Genomic DNA, 22,271 nt, shown 5'->3' with positions numbered 1-22,271 from the left:
AAGTTGTATACCGGTCTATAAATACAGTGGTAGATCAAATGGATGTTACAAATTACCCGGTTGAATTTTTAAACTCTCTCGCTGCACCTGGACTCTCCGCACATAATATTATTACTTTAAAAGTAGGCATTCCCATAATGTTGCTTCGTAATTTAACACCCCCTAAGCTGTGCAATGGAACTCGGCTAAAAGTAATTGCACTTCGAAGTAATATCATAGAAGCCGAAATTCTCACGGGTTGTGGATCTGGTGAAGTAGTATTTATACCACGCATACCGCTAATCCCAAATCATTTCCCATTTCAATTTAAGCGCGTGCAGTTTCCCGTTACTCCATGTTTTGCGATGACCATTAACAAGTCACAAGGTCAGACACTTCGAGCCGCTGGTGTCGATCTTAGGACGAGCTGTTTTTCACACGGACAGCTTTATGTGGCTTTCTCGCGTGTCACTAGCTCCGATAATTTGTTTGTATTGGCTCCTACAGGTAGAACATCAAATGTGGTGTATAAAGAAATTCTTTAGGCTTATTGCGATGTATTTCGACGTTCGGTATGGTGGAAGTACAAAGTGTCCTGATCAACATATATAAGAAGTGGTTATTTAACTGGCATGCAACACCTTCACTTTAAAAACATACGGAAATGACTCTATTATAATAGTTTTTTATGTTCTGTTGGCGCATTAACATCTCTTGGCGAAACGGAGTTCGCGGGCACCAGCTAGTTGACAAATGTAACGATACGATAACGAAACGACTACGCTCACAATTCGTCTGCAAAGTGACTGAAGCTGCAGCCCTGCAGCGCTTGTCTAAATAACTCAGAGCGCCTGCAACCAACTGATTAGAGTTTTAAACTAAGTTTTAAATCCCATCAGGCTTTAGGGCTAAGCTAAATGTGGTGCCGACTGATTTCCAAATGAAGTTTCTTTCTTAGAGAAAAATAAAATTGTTTTTATGAGTAATTGACAAGTGAATTGGAAATCGCAGTTTAAGAGGTTCAGCTAGGCAATTTTGTAACTGTCAATTCGAACTTTAGAAGTGAGCTCGATCGCATTCTCGCCCGTCATTAGTTGAGATTATTCTTATAGCCAATGACATGGCGAACCGCAAAAAAGTTCCCTACGATCTTTTGAATTGAACCTTACAGAATAATAGCCTAGCAGGGTTTATGATTAAAGATCGCTAGTGTATCAAATGTGACACCAGAAGGTATAGAAGAAAGGGTACACATAGACAGATCACATAGAACACAAGGGTAGATATTCTACTCTTCAATTAAATAACCGATTTCTTCATCACATGAATTAAAACACTATACCTACTATATACCACGATGCCAATACGAAACTAATTAATATCTTAATGACTTATTTGTCAATATTTCATTACAAATAGTAAGCAAATTGAATAGCAGTGGCTTTTACCGTGTGGCAATCATATGTATATTGGTTTTGTAAATAATATGTATTGAGTAAGATATAATAATAGGAGACAATTGTTTTGCTAGAGGCGATAAACAATACAGCGTATAACATACAATTATTTGTAGTAGGCAGCACAATTTTAATAGCCTGTCAACGAAATTCGAAATGTAAGTGATTAGAAATAAATTGAAATATGTATTATTATTGGAATCAGATCAGTGTATTGAGCGATACATCAATTAACTGGATAGATAAATTTTGTTTACAAATTAACTAAATTTAACCAAAACCAATACTGACAAAAGCCAGTGGAAAGAATAAAAACATCTCACCTCCTTCATATAAGTGCCCGATAAACTTATGTGACAGATAGTGCATACAAATTATTAATTCAAAGTTATCTGATACATAGCAACTAATTAGACATTGTGAAACAAGGCCTAATATTAATACCACAAATAACAAAGAAAACTAATATTTGACAAACGCTTCACTAGTTTACAAAACAAACGAAAAATATGTAGCTATTAGCTAACACTTAAAGATTTTCTAGAAATGTCGCATCAACATCAACTACTTGATGTAGTTAAACAAAGTTATCAAACAAGAGATTGTAAGATACCAACAGACAACAATTACGTAAACAAATTCCATTTTGTTGAAAACAAAGGAAAAATTGCCGATTGTCTTTATAACTAGATTACATAGTAAAATCATTGTTCTCATCTTGTTATTGTTGCATAACATACTATTTATACTAAAGATCTTATTATTGTTTCAATTGTGTATTTTTATTTTGTAAAATATTTGTTTTGTTTTCGCTTTTTCTTTATTACATGGAAAGTCATGTTTGGTATGTAATATATAAGAAACGCATATGTATTGTGTGGAAAGATTGAAGTCAAATGAAGAACGAAGCCGTACTACTTGAGTGGAATTAGATTATCGTATATAAAATAGCATATTTAAACCTTAAAATGAAAAATAGAGAGGGCATCATAGTCATCATTAAGCTGTGACAGGTCACTGCTGGAATTATCAGCAGTGTTGTACAGAATTGAAGAGGAGACTCATTGGAGTCTCCTCTACATAAGAGGGCATTTTTATAATTTCTACTTTGGACAGACAGATTGGAGATCGCGGTTTAAAAGGTTCAAATTTAACAGAGGACGCTCTATCTATATGGAAACGCGTACTCCTTACTAAGAGATATAAGCACTAATATTTTCTATTATAAATTTTATACCATTCCAATATAAAATTCCAAATAAAAATTAATTATCAAGAAACACTCAGTGGCAACAGAAGGACAACATTACCACGGCTACTAAAACAACAATAGCCTAAAGAAACATTTAAAATAAAACTGTAAAGTTGCTTTGAAATGGAAGGATTAAATATTTAAGGGCTTATAAATATTTTAAGCTTCTACAGTCGTCGACAGTAACAACTTATGTTAAGCCGCTTGAAGCGAGCAAAGTGGAAACTTAAAGGAAGATAAAAGAAAACTTGACGAGACAATGTCGTCTTTGAATTTTGTATTTTCAAGATTTTCCCGACTTTTAAGAGGCTTTTGACACGTTCATGAGACGATAATTTAGCTACTTATTTGTGTAGATAGATACTAATGTAATACTCTTCTAAAAAACTAATCTTAACACTGTCATTGTAATAAAACAACGTGAAAAATTACGATAAAACGTTAAAATTGTGTTACGCGAGTTACGTAATGTAAGGTGTTCCTCAAGGTATCATTTTAGGACCATCCTTAATTTTCGATGTTTCATATAGACACTGAATCTTCAACGCTGTAATATTAAAACAGGTACAGTCTGTATAAAGAAATGTCCACATACCTGTGAATTAGTGAACCTCCGACTGCCGGACCTGCTGAGAGTGCCTCCCCTCACGTTACTATCTGACAGCTCCACATCACCACCACCATCAGCTGCCTTCCGACGAGACAGCTCACACAATTCCGCTATCGGTTGCACCTGTGTAACATTTGCATGTAAAATGAGAAAGTTTTAACAAGACGATCAAGATACGATCTGGTTGGATACTAAGTTTTAACTTTTTAAGCTAGATTGGATAACTTCTAAACCTATAGGAAAAGTTTTATCTAGGTCTAATATCTTCAGTGAATGGCTATTTGGAAGTTCCAGTTAGAAAATTTAATAAAATAGACCAATCGAATAATCATAATCAATTTCCAATGCTTAACGCGCATAACAGTAGCAGTAATAAACTTATAGCCAATCACAAAATACCGTTAGAATTCCAAATTCAAAATCAGTTAAAAAGTTTCGATTCCAAAATTGGAATAAATAAACAAAAACAATCAATAAAACAGACCTCTTCCTATAAACTCAATTAAAAACAAAACAGACAAGTTTTAAAAACAGAACCAATACTTTTACTGCGTGACTGAGTCATCACATGGCATGTCAATCATTCAGCCAGTAAGAAAAACGTTATACAAACCTAATTAGTATCGTACCTGCATGGTAATTTGACATTGACAGCGACCTTATCTCATGGCGATAAGGTCGGTATTCCTAGGGCAAATGGAATGATTTTATACAAATCGAGCTTGAAAGTGGTTTTTCCTGTAAACACGACTGTGAGAGAAAGTAACGTAATGAGCGTGTTGTATGATGAGAGCCAGAATATGAGCCAGGAGTGAGATCTTATGCATGGGTTACATAGATCATTAAAGCACAAACAAACGCGATTTGAATTCTAATCGGGATTAATCTGGTTAAACAGATACATTGTATAGACACATATACCCTTTTAGGGCAACCTAAGAGATGTCATTGCTTTTATTCCAACGGGCTTATCCTCTATTAGAAAACATTGTGATATTAATCCTGGACTAGCTACAAATAGACCCATTTCTTCTATTACGACCATAAATCTCATTTTGCATATTTTCTTGTGCAATAACAGTACAATCATAACTATCTAATCACGTAACAGACACTAATACACCCAAACTGTAACGCCTTTTGCGTGTCTAAAGCTTATTGAAAATCGATGCAGTAATTTCGAAGATATTGAGTAAAATATTGACATACATATTTTTGCATTACTGTTGCAAATAGCACCTACTAATAGACTAAAGCATGATGCATATCTAATTTTATATGCCACATGATGCATTATAATCTATGAAAAATGTAAGAATATCAAGTGTGGTGAAAATTCGAGGTTCTATGCACATATATGTGTATACAGTACTGTTCGACAGCCGGGCAAAGGGGTCTCGGGTTCGATTCCCGGGTCGGGATTTTTAAAGTGGCATTACGTGTGGTAATCTGCCCTCTGCCTACCCTTTCGGGGATAAAAAGTGACGTTCGTGACTTTGCGTACAGTACTGTTATTGACCCTTTTGCAGCCAAACCAGGCACAATTCTAGAGCCCATACTTAAATCCATACAATCTACCAATACTTTGACAATCACCAAAACCCAAGAACCAATCAGCAATCAATAGCCAATTAACAATGAACAATTAGAACTTGAACAAGCCACTCATAAATTCGTTAGACACGATTGTCTCCTAAATGAAAGGTACAAAAACTACGCGCCGACTAACGGTCTAAAAGCCGTTTCGAAAGCATTACATTATTTCCTAGTTTTTTGTCTAAATCAACAGCCGTGTCTGAATATTGAATGAGAGATTTCAAATAAAACCGTTATTGACAATGGAAAGCCAATAGAGATGATACTGCCTAATGCTAACCTAGAACTTGAATTTCGATTCGGTTGAGAAAAAAATATTAAGGCTTAGCCACGCGATTATGACTGGTCTATTTTGAAGTTCGACTGTACAGTTGGCGCGGTGGCTGGGTCGGCTGCCGCACTACTTGTAGCGGTTTCGATTCCCGCACGAAGCAACTCTTTGTGTGATCCACAAATTGTTGTTTCGGGTCTGGGTGTCATGTGTATGTGAACTTGTATGTTTGTAAACGCACCCACGACACAGGAGAAAATCCTAGTATGAGGCAACGATTCTTTTTTTAAAGACTTCATTTAGTTATTTGTAAAACATATGACACATTTGATTTTGTCATGTATTAAAACGATAGACGTGTAGATATATTTTTTATTTCGGCAAAAACTGTATCATTCTACAGGCTCATTAGTTTCTACGAATAACATTCATGATGTAATGCTTTCAGATAGCAACGTTTATGTATTTACATGCAACAATGCACGTAATATCGAAATTAATAATGGACTCTTAAATGAATAATCTTTATGCAGATAAAATACTATCTAAAATTATGGGTTTTATCAATATCGAAGTCATTGTGTCATTCGAAAACATTTTATCTGGGTCCCAACACGCTTTACTACTTGATATATTATGCAAATAAATGCTAATCAATACTTTAAGACTCACCTTAATTGTCACTGAGTCTTGGCTTCCCTTGATGAGGTCAATGATCTCTTCTCGGCTCTTCTCTTCAACGTTCACACCGTTTACTTCCAAAAGCCGGTCGCCAGGTAACAGTCCTGTCTCACTAGCTCCAGGGTAAGATCCAGGTTCAGCCAGAATTACAGCTTTCAAATTCAATTTGCTGACCATTCCAAGATTATTACATTTATTGTCACCATTTAAGAGTGCACTATCATGACCATTCATATCTCCGATGAAGATTCTCTCCTGAACCATCGCTCTACGAAGGCTGAAGCCGAAATCGTTTCTTGGAGCTTTCTGCCTTTGGATGGTAAGGTACCTAGGCTTAGGCAAGCGCACAGGAGTCAAAGACGGCAGCGGGAGATACACATCTTCGAAATTACTAGTCTTGGACCACCGGTGGAACCCTTGGGACTCGCCAACGGGTGAGGTAGAAAACGGAGGAGTAGCGAATGAAGAGTTCGTTGTCGTATCAGTTAGAGAATCAGCGCTTGGAGAGGTGGACGTCACTCCATGGTAGCTGTTCCCATTCGTCTTTGGTGCCTCGTCAACGTCCTGCGTAGTTATCGACGGGTTATTGGAATTATTCTTATAGTTTTTGTACTGTGTCTCCACAGGGCTATGGATTACTTTTTTGGTAAAGTTCTGTACGTGCTGCATATCATCACTGGAAGAGGTGCTCTTAGAAGGAGGGATACCGTAAGAGATCATCTCATTCTGTTGAGTATTTCTGGCTAACAGGTTTATATCTTGACCGTTGACATTATCAACTGCATCGGTGCTTTGGACATTGTTTTCTACAGAATTTGAACTAGTATTGCTGAGACGTGGCCCTTTAAGGATGCCACGTTTTGGTGGACGTGGTGGTATAGGAGGTAGATTTGGCGGTTGTCTAGGGCTGGTGTTGGCGTTGTTCGGATTATTTAAGGAGTTCAGAGATGTTTCGGAGCTATCGGATTGGAGAACGCCTTCCTTCTTGTTCCAGGTGTGAGTAGTGGGGTAACTAGGCGACAGGTGATTGTTTTCGTCGCTCAAATTGGAGTTGGAACCCGAGGTAGGTATGAGCGGGTAATTGGAGTAGTTTGAGTCTTGCTCGAGATGGGCGAACAAGGACGCGGTGTAGTCAGCTGTGATGCCCGAAGGCAGTTTCTCCTTTTCTTTGCGTCTGCCCCGCAATTTCAGCGATCGCCGGACCTGTGGACGATAAACATAATTTTAGTGAATTAAATCTATCTGTTATGGCTCAGTTGGTATGAAGGTCGAAAGTGACTAGTCAATAGAATTACTAAAACTAATCGCACTATTGGAACGACAGGATATTTGAATACGATTTAGTATTGAACACGATTTAATAGTTTAAAATCGACTAGTCATTTGCAAATGGGAAACTGATGGATTGGACAACGCAGTAGATGAAGTAATTTGTCAAACAGCTGACACTTGTGGAAATAACGTTAATATCGATGAGGGAAAAGGTACAGGGGATAATGATCTTTAATGGGACGCGATAGAGGTGATATTGGATTATAGAAAGGAGGAAGATTTTGCAAATGACCTGATGACTCTCAGTTTCGTGACGACGGTACTTGTATAGCAGTATTGTAAACGGTTAAGGAAGAAACGGGTTTTTGTAATTTGGTAACGACATTCTTGAGGATGGAGGCTTATAAATAAAATACCAACGAAAGTGTATCAAAAAACCTGTTTCAGTCCCCTCAGTAGTACCAACAATATAGGTAGTTGTGGAATAATAGTTTCATTCAGAAAACACAATGCATTAGTTATTATACCTACAAACTCCTACGTACGTAATCAATGGACAAACGTATTTTTAAAACTAAACATATTAATTTACAATTTAACATAGTCAAAGATGAGATACATAGATAAATAGAGAGAGATGACACTAAAGAAAGAAAACAATATCGTAAATCTTTAGAAATTTCCGGCTTTAATTTGCCAAAAAACGAGACAAAGCTATAGTTATATGTAAATATAAAATCAAATATGAATACATAATTAATTTTAGTAGGACCAAACAACGGAACAAGTCTTTCCTTGCCATAATTGGATGAAATCGTACAACACACCAAGGCTGGAGGTGGAGGTATCGATCAAAATCTTTGCAACAACGCGATAATTGTGTCAGACCAAACACGAGTCTGACTATCAGACGATCAGACGCGGTCTGTTAGACCAGAACAACTATAATAGTGAAAGGCGGGTTAACAATCACGTTCAATTAAAAATATTAAAGTTTAAAGGAAAGTTGTTATTTTTGTTTAGGTAACACAAACGCCAGTCTTTATTGATTACGAAAAAAAAAACTAATACCTATTATAATATATATGTTACATCTATGAAGCAAAATAATACTATGAGCAGATGTCATAACTGGATTTCCCTTTAACATAATGCGTGACATTTTACGGGAACGCGGGACGTTACAAACCACGCCCCTCTCTATTTTCCAACATGCAGTCCCATACTACAAACACGTTGCCAATTGTCCACATTTTAATGTGCCACTTTCTGAGCGCTTATAACCTATCTACACCTTTTTACTTATAATATCATTGGGCAGAGCCCATTTGTTTTGTCATAGTGCACAATCACATTATGGCATCTTCTCTTTGTACTTGCTTCATGGTTACAACATCAACAGCCCGTGACAGATTACTGATGAACTATGGGCCTACGAGAGTTTGCCATAATCTCCACATTTAGCCATTTGCTCAGGTTAGATTTAACACCACTATACTTCTAAGATCATTGTACCCTGCGTTCACAAAAATAAATGAATATAAATTTGGAAAAACAGAGCGTTATTCCCTGTCACTGTTAAATATGGACCGATTCTTACGAAAGTCGAGTGAAAAGCAGGGGTGGTCACCACAAAATTCGTCACAATTCAAGGATTTCAAACAAGCAACCTCATTAGCATTCAGAATTCCTGCTTAGGTCACACGCAAGCGAAGATTTACAACTAAAAAAAATAAAGACACCTCGATGAATCAGTTCTGAAATATTTAGTGAATCCTTTTTCTTAGAATTTATGACATGGTGCAATGAACCGTTTCTGTTTTTAGGAAAGAATGGACACGTATTCCAAGGCAAATAAAGCGAAGTCAGGTTTTAAAAAGTCTACTGCTTTCTTAAATTCATTGCAGGCAGGCATTTACAGCCTAAACAAGTAAAGATTAAAAGAAAGCAATTTGAACCCTTTTCTTGTTCATGGGGTAGAAAACCCTCTCGAACCCTTTAAGATGAGGGGAGAGAAGGAGATTATCCGATTGTTATTGATTAGAGAAAACTCACGCGATATTCCGTTTCACACACACCTATCACGTATGTTAAGAGTTGCGGAAATACACATGTCTTCTATTTGAAAGCAAATGGGAACAGGGAGAGGGAATATAACTATGTTAAAGTACAATAATATAGGATAAAAGTAAATACTCAATAAATTACATTGAAAAACCGTGACTGCACTGTTGGCACAGTGCCTGGGCAACTGCAATGGCTGCTGCACAACGTATCGCAGGTTCGATCGATTCACGCATGGTACAATATTCTTTATGTGATACACAAATTGTTATAAATCTTGTGTACTTAATAATATTTTTATAATAACTATCGTGAAACAAACTAAAATAACTAGTTAGTTAGTTTACTCACGGAAATTAATAGAGAAAAGCTCTACTAGTTTCGACTCACAGAGGGACTCTTCATCATGAGCAGCGGGCGATGTCGCGCATTAATTAACGTAAGTAAACCGTGATTAATAATAAATGCACTCACGACACATAAGCAACAGTTAGCACAGATTTATGTTAAAAAAAATAAAGGTCTAAGGCGATAAACCAAGTAGCAGTAGTAACTACGGAGGTAAAACTAACTAGTAGTTAATATTAATAGGTAAAGTGCATTCTTTACCAAAGTAGACAAAGCCAATCCCAGCATTTTCAATCCCGTCGCCTGAAAATAGTTCACGTCCATGCCGCGAGATCACCAACAAACTACTGAAACCGTATCTAAAACCGAAACAATAGATATAGCTATTGTTGTTTACTATAAACAATATTTCGTCGGCAAATGTAAACTAACGAATTTTTGTATCTCTTTGTCATCGGTCAGAGTTTCTTAGCGTTATGAGTCTCGTCACATACGTGTTTGTATTATCAGTCAAGGATTGATCTAAGTTTTTAACAGTCATTTAATGGTTACTTTAACTATTCCTTAGTAACGATTTTTGTGTTTTGTTTCCAAAAAATCATTGCTAAGGACTGGATTAAGTAACCATTAAAAGACTCTTGAATACGGCAGTAGGGTCGATCTAAGTTTTTAACAGAAAATTCTACTTTTAGGAAAAGTTTTTTCCACCAGTGATGTGCTATGCTACGTTGCTATGGATGCGTTTCGGTATATGTGTACACCAATCTTAGCTCGCTTAGCTTAGGACTGGTAGAAATGAAATCAGCTAAGCTATGTTTTTTATATGGAAAGATGCGTGCTATGGATGGCTTCCACTTTTCCTTAACGAGAATATTTATTGTTGTAATTGACGTTTAAGAACGCCAGAGATTAGTGAGTGATTAGATAATAATTGTAGGACCTATGTGTGTAAGACTATGCAATATTTCTTTTTGTTTCAAAACTCACATGAATCGTGACACGTATCATTCATTTAATTAGGTATTTTACGGCTAGAAAACCAGTCGAGTTACATCGCCAAACAGTTACGTGAGTGAGCCGTAAAAACATAAATCATTCGATTCAATTTATCTTTAAAGATTTGACGCATCAGTGGCGACGAAACAAAAACTCAACAATTTATTCAATTTCACTGTTTGGTAGAATAGTTCGTTTTCTTTCACAAATAAACAGTCCGTTTTATACTTTTCCCAATCTAAACCTTTTGTCCGTTTGCATTCAGCTGCGCCATTTTGTTTTTTGTTTTTTTTATCTTTCGATTCTTGTTTGTCTGGCCAGTGTCTGAGAGGCTGACAATTTTGGGTCTTGTCCAACTATTGAACTAACCAATGACTTGTAGCACTTTCCATGAGTTGAATGGGCGTCTACGGTCAAATGCATTGTTATAATGTTTTGTTTAGGAATAAAAGATATTCAATGAAATGTCGTGGTGGGCCGGAGGTTTAAGACTTTCGCTTCTCATGCATGAGAGTGCATGTTCGAAACCTACCAACGGCAAGTACCAATGTGACGTTTTTCGAGTTATATGTACTTTCTAAGATTATTTAGACACCACTGACAAACTGGGCTTATAATGTCTAATAATAAGTAAGTTTGTAATCGCCAACCCGCAGTGAGCAAGCGTGCTAGATGATAAGGCTCAGGATAAAATTAGGAACAGGGATAGATTATAGTCTAGAATAACACATAGGATACTTTTTATTCCACGAAAACGCAGGCGAAACTGGCAGAAGTAGTATAATATTTCTGACAAAAAATCCACCCATTTTTCTTCCCACCCTAATTATCTCGCGTCTCGTTCCGCAACCAGGTATGCGTACACGCAGCCACCGGAACGCCCATACTATGTGGAATCTTCACGTTGGATCTTACAGACCCGTTAGCTGTGAAGTGACCGTTCCTATACCTACTTGAGTCAACAAAGATGTTTCTTATTTTTTTTTTATTTAGTTAAATTTTTGCAACTTAATGTACAAGGGTGGGCTTAATGCCATAGGCATTCATTTGTGAATTATTTTTACCGAAAAAATCACTATTTTTCAATATTTTCAATTAGGGGTTCAACCCCCCATATTATTTTTTTTGTCGATAAAATTAGATGTAGTACTCAGCTTTAACGGGTTAGAAGTCCCACCCCTATCACATTGTATAATATGGTTGATTATAATTTAAAAAGATAAATACGAAGGTGGAAGGTGCTGTTGTAGAATAATGGCATGGAATTGTGGAGATAGTCATAACATTGTGTCTTTTATATTCTCAACTGACTACTTAGGCGCCGTTTTACCCGCTCTATCAATCTTAGGCCGGCTCCACATGTTGGTCCCAACGCTCGTACCAACGTTGGACTGCAAACTCGGTGAGGCGTACACACGTTGGCTAATAAACTAGTTCTATCCCGTCAACGCCAATGTGAAGATGTCCGATACAGAAATCGAAACTGCTCTGAGCGCGTTTATAGTAATGATGAGTGCACATTTATATTTGTTACTGAGAAAAAATAAAAAGACAATCTCTCTGTGTTAATAGTAATTGTATTCGATTTATCATAAATCGGAGCAAGAAAGCTATCCATGAGCTCATAAGCGAACCAATTTGGTTTAAAAATATCATCTGTTGATGATCCAGATCGAGTAGAGTCACTAATTTTCTTTCTGTAAAGGCGATATGTGCTCATTAACGATTCTCGCTTTTTTCAATCTTCGATTGAGAAATTCATTCCCATATTTTGTTGAATGGTGCGCCATGCATCAGCTAATAAATTTTTATTTTTGTGGTCCTTTCGAGTTGCGTCCCATATTATTGGATGTGCTTGATAAATTCTATTACTTTTTCATTTGTCCAAGCCGGTGACGATTTTGTGGACACATGAGAAAGCCATTCTCGCTCGACGTATGCACTCGCTGCGTGTTGTAACAGAACTGAGCAAAGCGCCAACGTGTGGACAGATCGCGAGCGTTGGCGCAGATTCCTTTGATGAAACCGACACGAGCCGGCCAACTACCAACGCTCGCCCTAACGTTGGGACCAATGCCATTTTCTAGATCCACACGTTGGATGAATAGCGTTGGGGCCAATATTGGGGCCAACGTGTGGAGCCGGCGTTAGCGTAGATACTTACGCGCGGTTGCATGTGTGATGTTTTATAGTTTATAATCTTCCTCGATAAATGGACTATCCAACATAAAAAGAATTATTCAAATCGGACCATTAGTTCTGTAGATTAGTGCGTTCCAACAAACTCTTCAGCTTTATACATAAAATAATACATACACATCTCGCGTTTGACCGAAACGGTGTTGGTGTGGTTTTCAGCACCGTATTTTTCAGAGTTTGGTAGAGGTATTAGGGATATTACCTGATTTAAATGAAATGGAGGAGGGAAAGAAAACATTTAAGGCTCTTCTTTTTTTTAAAAATGTTATATTCTACAGGGTTAGCAGTTTGTTTCAAAATTTTTAAAAGCCACGTAAAGCAATACTTTAACAACACTTCGTGAAGTTACTTGTCTAAGTTAGCTAACAGGAAGAAATTACACAATCCCTCCATCACCCCCATAATACATAGTACTTTGTCCGACACATAAAACGGATCCACAAACTTCTTCAATTCTTATTTGATTTATATTCTTCTAGGGGTGCATCCCCCTGTGTTTGGTCAGTGAATTTCCTGAGGATATTATTTAATTCAGTCAAACAACATCAAGATGTTTGCTTTGGGTGCTTTTCCACTAGAGATGTGCTATGTAGCTATGCTACGAAGATGTAATAGCTAAGCTTTGAAATTATGTGACCGTTTCCACTGATACTTTTAAGTAGCTGTGCGAGGAAGTTGCGCATCTCGAGTTTACTGTGTATCGATAGTAGGGAAGCCATCCATAGCACGCATCATTCCATATAAAAACATAGCTTAGCTGAGTCCGTTTCCACCAGTGCTATGCTAAGTGTACCAATGAATATGTTTGGTGGAAGCCAAACGCATCCACAGCAACGTAGCATAGCACATCTCTGGTGGAAAAACACCCAATTTTACGTGAATTGTAGACTTGGTCTTTGACGTAATATTTAGTTCTGGTCATCGATAAGAGATGGCGCCGCTGTCTAGTGTTTGTCTTTGAGTGTTCTGCATTTTGTTATCCATCATTCATTTAATCTTGTATGGGAATAGGTAGTTAAATAATAATAGGAATTCATCATTCATCCATTCATAAGAAAACTATTGTTTCCTTGTGAGATCGGTTTCTGTTTACACATTATTAAATATGTAACATTTACTTTGTGCTGACACAAAAGAAAATTTTCTCGTTTGAATAGACAATTTTACGAAACCAAAAACAATAATGCCTTGTTTGCATTACGCTAGTATTTTAGTCTATAATTTTATTGTAACTTTCGTGAGACATACTAAATTAATTATTATGTTATCGGCTTAGTCAGTCGTCAGTAGCAGCGCGACAAACGCCGCGTCGTGTGTCGCGGAATGCTGCTCATGAATATGAGCCTCTAGCATGGCTTGAAACTAGTCGAGTTCCTCGTCAAACAATTACACGAGCAAGCCGATAACATAATAATTAATTTAGTCTAGTAGCGGAATACATAGTTGCCTTCTCTCGCTTTTGTCCAAAAATCGAAGCGAGATTGTCCCAACTAGAATAATTATGTTAAATACACAAAGGGGCTTTAAATAGTTATACCAAATACATTGGAATTTCACTTCTAGTACAAGTACCGTAGGACAAATAGACTAATCCTTTACAAATATGGCCGCTGTTGGTGTTTGCATGACCGATAATACTGGGGTTGTTAATATCTTCTGTGAGATTTAGGTAAGACGTACTGTACGTAGATACAAGTTATCAAATAGGAGAATTTACTTCGACAGCCGATGAAGACGACAGTTCTGAGCTAAGTATTTTTTTTATAACGAATCTGTTAATCAAACAGAATACATCAATATCAGTTTCGTTAGACACAAAAACATTAAATATTTAATTATAAATCAAATAGTTAATAGATCAGACACACCACCTATTACATTTTTTTTTCGTTCGACAAAAACTAATGCTTGACTACAATCCCACCACATGGGACTTATAATACAATTTATTAAAAGTGAGTGCACATTGTACAGTGGCATTACGTGCCATAATTTGCACCTCTGCCTACCTCTTCAGGGATAAAAGGCGTGGCGATATATATTAATAGACCAGAGTGACACATACTTAAACTAGACAAACCCATCGCACTCACACCACTTCAAAAACCAATAAATATCTCATCACTGTCATCATATCAAAAGCATCGATAAGGATAAGTGACTCGTCGAAAGCGAATGATACCATCGATATGGTCCAATCGATTTTAGTACAAATATCAGATGATATCGAACACCGATATGGGCGCTCGATTCTTACTGAGACTGGCTTTTTCCCATGAAAGATGGACACATACAAGTGACACCACTGCACTGGTGTTGCGGTTTGCAGTCGGTAGGTCTGGTCTAAAAACTGTTCTCCTGATTCTTCCGCAATTTATCCTACCAACAAACAAAACTTTTTCTTTCTTTCATATTATAAAACTAGCTAAGTAGCGACCCGCCCCAGCTTCGCATGGGTGCAATGGTGATATATTATGCATGTATTATACATATAAACCTTCCTTTTGAATCACTCAATCAATCAATCTATTAAAAAACTGCATCAAAATCCGTTGCGTAGTTTTAAAGATTTAAGCATACAAAGGGACATAGGGACAGAGAAAGCGACTTTATTTTATACTATGTAGTGATGAGCTATTTTTTGACCGGTGACTGTCTATTTTACTTTCATACAACCCTCACCATGATGCACATTATGACGTAGCCATATTACGAACATGACCAACATCCAATTTGGTGCAGTCGTTTAAAAGATATGCACATACAACACACCGATAGCTCACTTTTATCTATTTAACTACATCTAGATAGTCAGTACCTACATAGGTATTGGTACTGATGATTGACGCACATTGTCTATCTCTGTCGAATGCGTTTTTATTAACCGACATAGTATATTAATCTGGGTCAATAACTATATACGTCTGTCAAACTGTGTCAGTTAAATTAAGACTGTATTGTAAACTCTTTACAAAACAAAATCGATTACCATCTCCAATTAGTCCCATGACTATTTCACGCTCATTCAAGATTGAATGATGGATTAATTAGAGGTTCGAGTTAATGAGATATAGTTGATAGACATAATTTAGATTATGATGGACAGAAGAAACACAAAGAAACCAAAATCCCATGCCCATTCATAGTAGTATAAAGAGTTGTAATTGAACATTCTAAAATTGATTGAAGCACAACGTCTATTTTTGAAGGCGAAAGTGATCCAATGATTTCTCCCGCCTTGGGCAAGGCGAGAGGTAGTGTCAGACTCTTACTGACCAAAAACCACCCCATTCCTACTCCTGCTTTTCGAGCCGGAGCCCCGGTAAACGCGCTAGGTAGTCCGCAGCTCCGAGAAGCATGATGCCTGCGGTTGCGCCAGTGTTCCGCAATAGTCCTAGTCCTTGCTTAAGGCATTTATAGTAAAACAAAATTAAGAGAAAGCCCAATATCAGTCATTGCCGGGTTTCACCCCTTTGCTGCATTGATACTAACACTTAACACAAATCGACACCAGCAATTTATACTACGCTAACTCAAAATTTGGAAAAAACTTTTTTATGCCAAGTTGCTTAAAATGTGTGTTTACATACGTCATAAAAAAATTGAGAAGAAATATGCAAAAATAAGAAAGTTACAAATCTTATAAAACGCTAAGTAAAGGTACTTTTTGAAATCACTCGATTTATATTACGCCAACTATTATTAGCGGAGTGTGCGCGCGGATCACTTTGGTCAAAGTCCGTGCAACACTGCGCTAATTCGTAGTTAGCGTAGTTTAGTGCGTTCGTGTGTATACATGTTCGTTTGTAAAATGGACGACTTAGCGACTTTTACATAGTAAATACTTATGTCTTAACGTATTAATTAGTTTATTAATGGTACGTTGACTATTCTTTTTGTAAGTAAGTACATGTTCTTTATAAAATATTGAAATATGCATCAGATGATTGATCATGCACTACGACGTCCCGTACTACACTACGCTAACATAAGTTAGACGTGTATAGGATGTAATTTTTTTTGATGAATTACGTTTATATACGGCTAACTTGCGCTAAATCAAAAAATAGAAATAATTAAGGAAATATAAATATGAGATATTACAGTGAATACATTAAATATTAAGCATACCAAATTTCAAAAAAGTATCTTAATTAATGTAAAACTTATCACGTTTTTCCCTTTAAACGCCTCTACTGTAAAGTACGCTTTTTGAGTTAGCGCAGTATAAATTGCTGGTGTCGAAATAAATGCGTGCTCTCTATTCCAGATTATGGACATGTAAATTATACCACAGCTTCCACATTCATAAAAACAAATACGAATCGAATAACGATACCAATCGTGAATGTTATGGGTGCAAATACCATTACATTTGGCAGGGCATAGAACAAGTGAGCGTACAACCTCGCACTTTTGACCTATTGCGACACACCCTCCCAGAGGCTTTACTGAGATCCGAGAAGCTATTGCCTACTTACTATTTACTTAGGTTATATTATTATGCAATCTATTTTACTGGATAGTAAAAGGTTTGCCCTTTTATTGCATGAATTTTATGGAAAATTAGTGGCAAGTGGCTGTTACTAATTAGGTACGTCTTATCTCTAACGACGTCTACAGAATATAAGTTCGCCTTTTGTACCATTATTTATTTGTATTGTGTACATTAAAAATAAATATATAAAGCTAAGGTATTAATTAGTATTAAGCACATTCCGAAAACTTAATATTTCCATTACTTTCAGCACTATTTTTCACCCGTCACGTTAGTTCTATATCACAGGGTGCGAATTTGTCGTCAAGTTTCAAGTAGGCACAATCCCAGAATAGGTAAGAAGGGTTTGAAATCAGAAAATCCAATTACCCTTTGCCAGACTCGAGTTGATTGAGTGTTGATGAAAATGTAAACCAATTTGCTGATCGGATGATCTTTCCGATTTTATCGGAACAGAGATTAGAGAGAGGAGAATGTTCTAGACATTTCGATTTCGAAAGAACTATTAAGCTTTTTAAGATGAACTATTCGGTCTTTCGAAAACTGTAGTAGCAGTAACACGAAGCTACAATTGATCCGAGAGATGTCCACTGCTGAACAAAGGCCTCCCCCTTAGTCCTACACGTAGAAGAACCACTCGTTACCTGCATCCACTGGCTCCCCACTTGATCCCTATATTGTATGGCAATAGAGTCACCCATTATCACATGATATCCTTTCTATGATAAAAAGGGTCATAATCACCACCACCAACCAAAAACATAACCCTTCCTTGGCAGTCGGGTAAAAAAGGTACACTTCTACCTAACTCTTCGGGGAACAACAGACGCGATCTTAGATAAATGGGAGTCACCTCATGGCTTCACACGAAATATCGTAAAACGTTTGACATTTCACAGTCGTGCCATTTATTGAACAATCCCGTAAATGCCAGTATTATTTCGAACAATATATCATGATGCGGCGGATTGCGGTCAGGCGCAAGAATTTGATGCCTTTATAATAGATGTAGTTACCAGTTTCTATCTTGCGCCTAATTTATTAGCAGTTTAAATGTAAATTACTTAAATAGTTCTGGGTGGTCTTTTGACACGTAAAGTCTGGTCTGTTATTAATGATAGGCAAAGTGCACCTTGCACACAAAGGTTCTAAGAATTTTACGAATACAGTTCTGTTGTTAGTTCCATCTGTGTGTTACAAGTGTGGGAGAGCCATGCTTCGGCACGAATGGACCACCGACCGGAGTGATACCACGGCCTCACAGAAAACCGACGTGAAACAACGCTTGCATTGTTTTTCGTTGTGTGAGTGAGGTTACCGAAGACCCAATTACCCCCCTTCCCAATCTTCCCAACCCTGATTCCCCAACAATCCTTAAAACATACAGATGAATCCATTTCAATTAAGGTCAAAAAGTAGGTAAGAATACGTAGTAATAAACACATTACGATATCAACAAAAAACATAATGAATGCAATAATCGAGTTTACCAATTAAATGCAGCACAGACCTCGACACGTCACCAGGGTCCCAATTTATAAAATAAAGATATCGTTCAACAAACTGGTCGGAAACCGGAACATCGTCGGCAAAGAAACTCACTTGGCGACCATTACCTTAGGCAACAGTATGCAATCAATACGATGCAAGTTGCAAAATCAATTTAACTATATACTTAGGTAATGTTAAATTTAAATACGTTTATTTTCATGATATTCAATTACTAGTTACTAGAGATACATTTGATTATTTAATAAAAGCTGCACACAAAATGTCTGAAGGAAGTATTGATATATTTTTAGCGACTACAAAGACCAAAATAACAACACGAAGCCAAGGATTTATGGAAAGACAGAAACAAAGGAGAACATTGGAGCATTAACACTAATAACATTACAAACGAAAAGTAACTGTAGGCACAAGTAACTGCAGGTAGAAGTGACTTAGGAGTCATCAGTCAGTCTGCTTCATGGACGAAGAAACAAATACATCCTCAGATTCATTGAAGACGGTCAGTGTTAACCCTAGACAAATGGCGGACTACCTAGCGGGTTACCGGGGCTCCGGCTCGAAAAGCAGAAGTAAGAACGTGGTGGTTTTTAGTCAGTAAGAGTCTGACACTCTCGCCTCGCCCAAGGAGGAAATAGACATCGGATGAATTCTTCATTGAAAAAAAAGACAAATGGCAAAGGGCTACAGCTTTACATTAGCATTGTTGACATTCAAAGTATTTAGATTTTGCTTTTCATACGCATTCATTTCACACCACTCTTAAAACTGCACACTTTTAATAACGGAACCATCAATAATAAAATGAAAATCAAAAATTCAAACCTCTACTCATATTTAATATCATCTATTAATTAAAATGCAAATGTTTTGATTTGATGGTTTAATCACCTATTACACAGATTTACTCATCTTTCAACAGTTATAGAAACTGATATGAATTTATAACAAGAATTAATAAAAATATATCCAATTTTATAAGCTATACAATTTGCATGATCGGTAGTCCAGTTATGTTAATTTTTTGTATTGATCTATCCGTGTGAGTTTCACTAAGCCAGTGGGCCCATTTTTTTTTTATGTATTTGCAAGTAATATTATGTGTGAATTGACCTACATTTTTAAATTAATATTAATTTATCGAGAAAATAAAAAACTGTCAAAGAAAAGAGATGCGACTTAAAACTTAAATTATGTTTTTCAAATTCAAATTCTTGATTTATATTATTAAAAGCAGTAGGTTAATTTTAATCATTTTGGCGTGTTATAAAACTTTCGATAAACTTAAGGTTATGGGAAAAGGGCACGTCTTCACTTATTTATAAACTTAGCCCACTTTGCAATGTATGTAAACGGTCACTGGGTTTGCTTTAAAATGCTGTGAATTAAGAGCAAATGACCTACGGACGAAATGAATAGCCATTCTTAATCCATAATCTGTGGTTCCACTTAAGTTTATGAGCTCCAAACACCTAATTTCAAAAAGATTTTGAATTTGAGGTCAGTACCCTTAGTAGAGTTTGTTTTAAATCGAAATGAGATCGTGTTGGGCGCTCTGATTAGCCAGCTCCAAAGATCTAACCAATCACAGCGCCGAACGCACTCTCGTTTCGATCTCGTTAAACGTAAAGCAAACTCGAACTAAGGCCTCAGTTATGAATTTAAATAAATGTTTTGACTTTAAACTCACCTCTTCCAGCCGTAACGGCTCCTCCAGTCCAGCGGCTATCCTCTCTCGCTTCTCCCTCTCTTTTCTCTCTTTCTTCTCCCGTTTCCGTCTCTCTTTCTCTCCATCCCGCTCCTCACCACCCCCCACATCACCGCCAGTTAAGACCGCGGTCTTTTTCATGAAATTAAACATGGCGGCTTGGCTCTGAAACAAAATTAAAATTGATGTTTTAATAAAAAGTTGTGCATCTTAATTCTTAAGTTAAAGTTAAGAAGAAGAATTAAATCTTAAGTTAAAGTGAAGTTCAGATATCTTTTTAGGTTCTCGTTTGGTAAATGAGTATTATAAAATTCATTGGTTTTCTTAATACCTAATCTTTTTACCAAGTTTAACGGTTATTCCCATTACATTAGACGTCTGTAGTCAGAAATTGACAATACTCGTATCAAATTAAATTGAATTTTAATTCAACCTAACTAGTAACAATCACACTCATAGTTACAACTCATACCTATCAATCACTGTTGCAACCACGGAAAGACCACATTGCATAAAAAATGCAGTTATCAATATGACTGGTTATTGTTATCAAAAGGACCAGTTAAATAATTGTGCAATAGGACCACAACATTTTGTCAGTTCAAAGTTCATTGCACTTGTGCTACTTAACTACCTAATATTTTTAATTGCACAATCATACATTATGAACTGTCATTACTACTATGTAATATTGTCATAGTTTGCGGTACCTATTTTGATGCATTGGTTTAGAAGCAGCTAATATTGCTGTATTGCTGATGTTTCAATCCTGTGTCGATCAAAGTATGTATCTTTATAGGGCCATGTTTCCATACACTGTGTAGACAATAAACTAAGCTTAACACAATAAACGCCATGGGTTGCAAAAGGGAGCGACGCTAGCGGAGATTTGTCTTCAACAGATTTTTGTTGGCAGTCAAAGTGTTAATAGGGTTCGTGAGTTAATCTCACGTAATCAATAATAATTGAGCATTTATAATAACTTAAGCTAAAATAAATGATTAAGTTTTGTGTTTGTTTGTTACACTTTCACACCAAAACAACCAATTTAGATGAATTAAGAAACAAAAATTAATAAAAATATTTACATAAACAAAACTAAAAAAGAAAGTAAATAAATCTTAACAAAAAGGTAGACAAAGAAACAAAAAGAAAGCAGAACAAACATAATCACGGCAACGTTAAGATGAAATCCGTACAATTCCATTTCTTGTAAATAAAATAAATTCGAAACATATCGAATCAATTCAAGTCAATATAAAACAATAAGAGATTTGATAGTCACGGTTGAATTGACGCATGTTTTTTTAATTACCTTTACATATACAACGTCATATTTTTATTTGAGAAAGATATTATGGATAACTTAATAAAACTTTTGTTTCAAAAAAGGCTGGTGCCTTAGTTTTTCGTTACCGCCTCCATTTTTTAGGTCAGGTAATATCTCTTAAATCTTCCTTAGTCTGAAAAATATTATTATGCTGAAAACCGCATTAAAATCAGTTCAGCCAAACGCGAGATAATCGTGCACAAACATACCCACCCCAAAAGGGATATGCAATGCCTATGTACCTTGTATTGTTATATATTTTACCTGTGTGTTATATGTTGTGTACATAAATAAATATATACAATACCTACAACATACATGTCAAACAACTTCATTTTGAAGTCGGCTAAAAAAAAATAGGAGGTTCTCAGTTTGACCTGAGATAACTTTTTATTAATTTACTTCTTAATATTTTTATCCAAACAGTTCTTAGTCATACACACGTGCCAGTTTGAAGCACCTGCTCTTTTTTAGGATATCTCCAACAAGGTCTGTATTAGT

The 22,271-nt window shown here is 36.4% G+C and overlaps 1 protein-coding gene across 2 annotated transcripts in view; it reads right to left on the bottom strand.

The window, feature by feature from the left end:
* LOC118274585 (unconventional myosin-XVIIIa) overlaps positions 1-22,271 on the bottom strand; it is a 297,865-nt gene that overhangs the window by 233,904 nt on the left and 41,690 nt on the right. For both annotated transcript variants that reach the window (XM_050696858.1, XM_050696857.1), the window contains exons 2-4: positions 20,423-20,605; positions 5,838-7,049; positions 3,284-3,421 (exon numbers count right to left, since the gene is read on the bottom strand). In XM_050696858.1, the coding sequence (XP_050552815.1) occupies positions 3,284-3,421; positions 5,838-7,049; positions 20,423-20,593 (1,521 nt within the window). In that variant the 5' untranslated portion in view covers positions 20,594-20,605. The remainder of the gene's footprint in view (positions 1-3,283; positions 3,422-5,837; positions 7,050-20,422; positions 20,606-22,271) is intronic.

The sequence above is a fragment of the Spodoptera frugiperda genome, chromosome 11 (assembly GCF_023101765.2).
Source record: "Spodoptera frugiperda isolate SF20-4 chromosome 11, AGI-APGP_CSIRO_Sfru_2.0, whole genome shotgun sequence".
Classification (NCBI taxonomy): Eukaryota; Metazoa; Arthropoda; class Insecta; order Lepidoptera; family Noctuidae; genus Spodoptera; species Spodoptera frugiperda.
The sequence above is the reverse complement of the archived record's forward strand: the minus strand, read 5'-3'. Positions and strand labels throughout refer to the sequence as shown.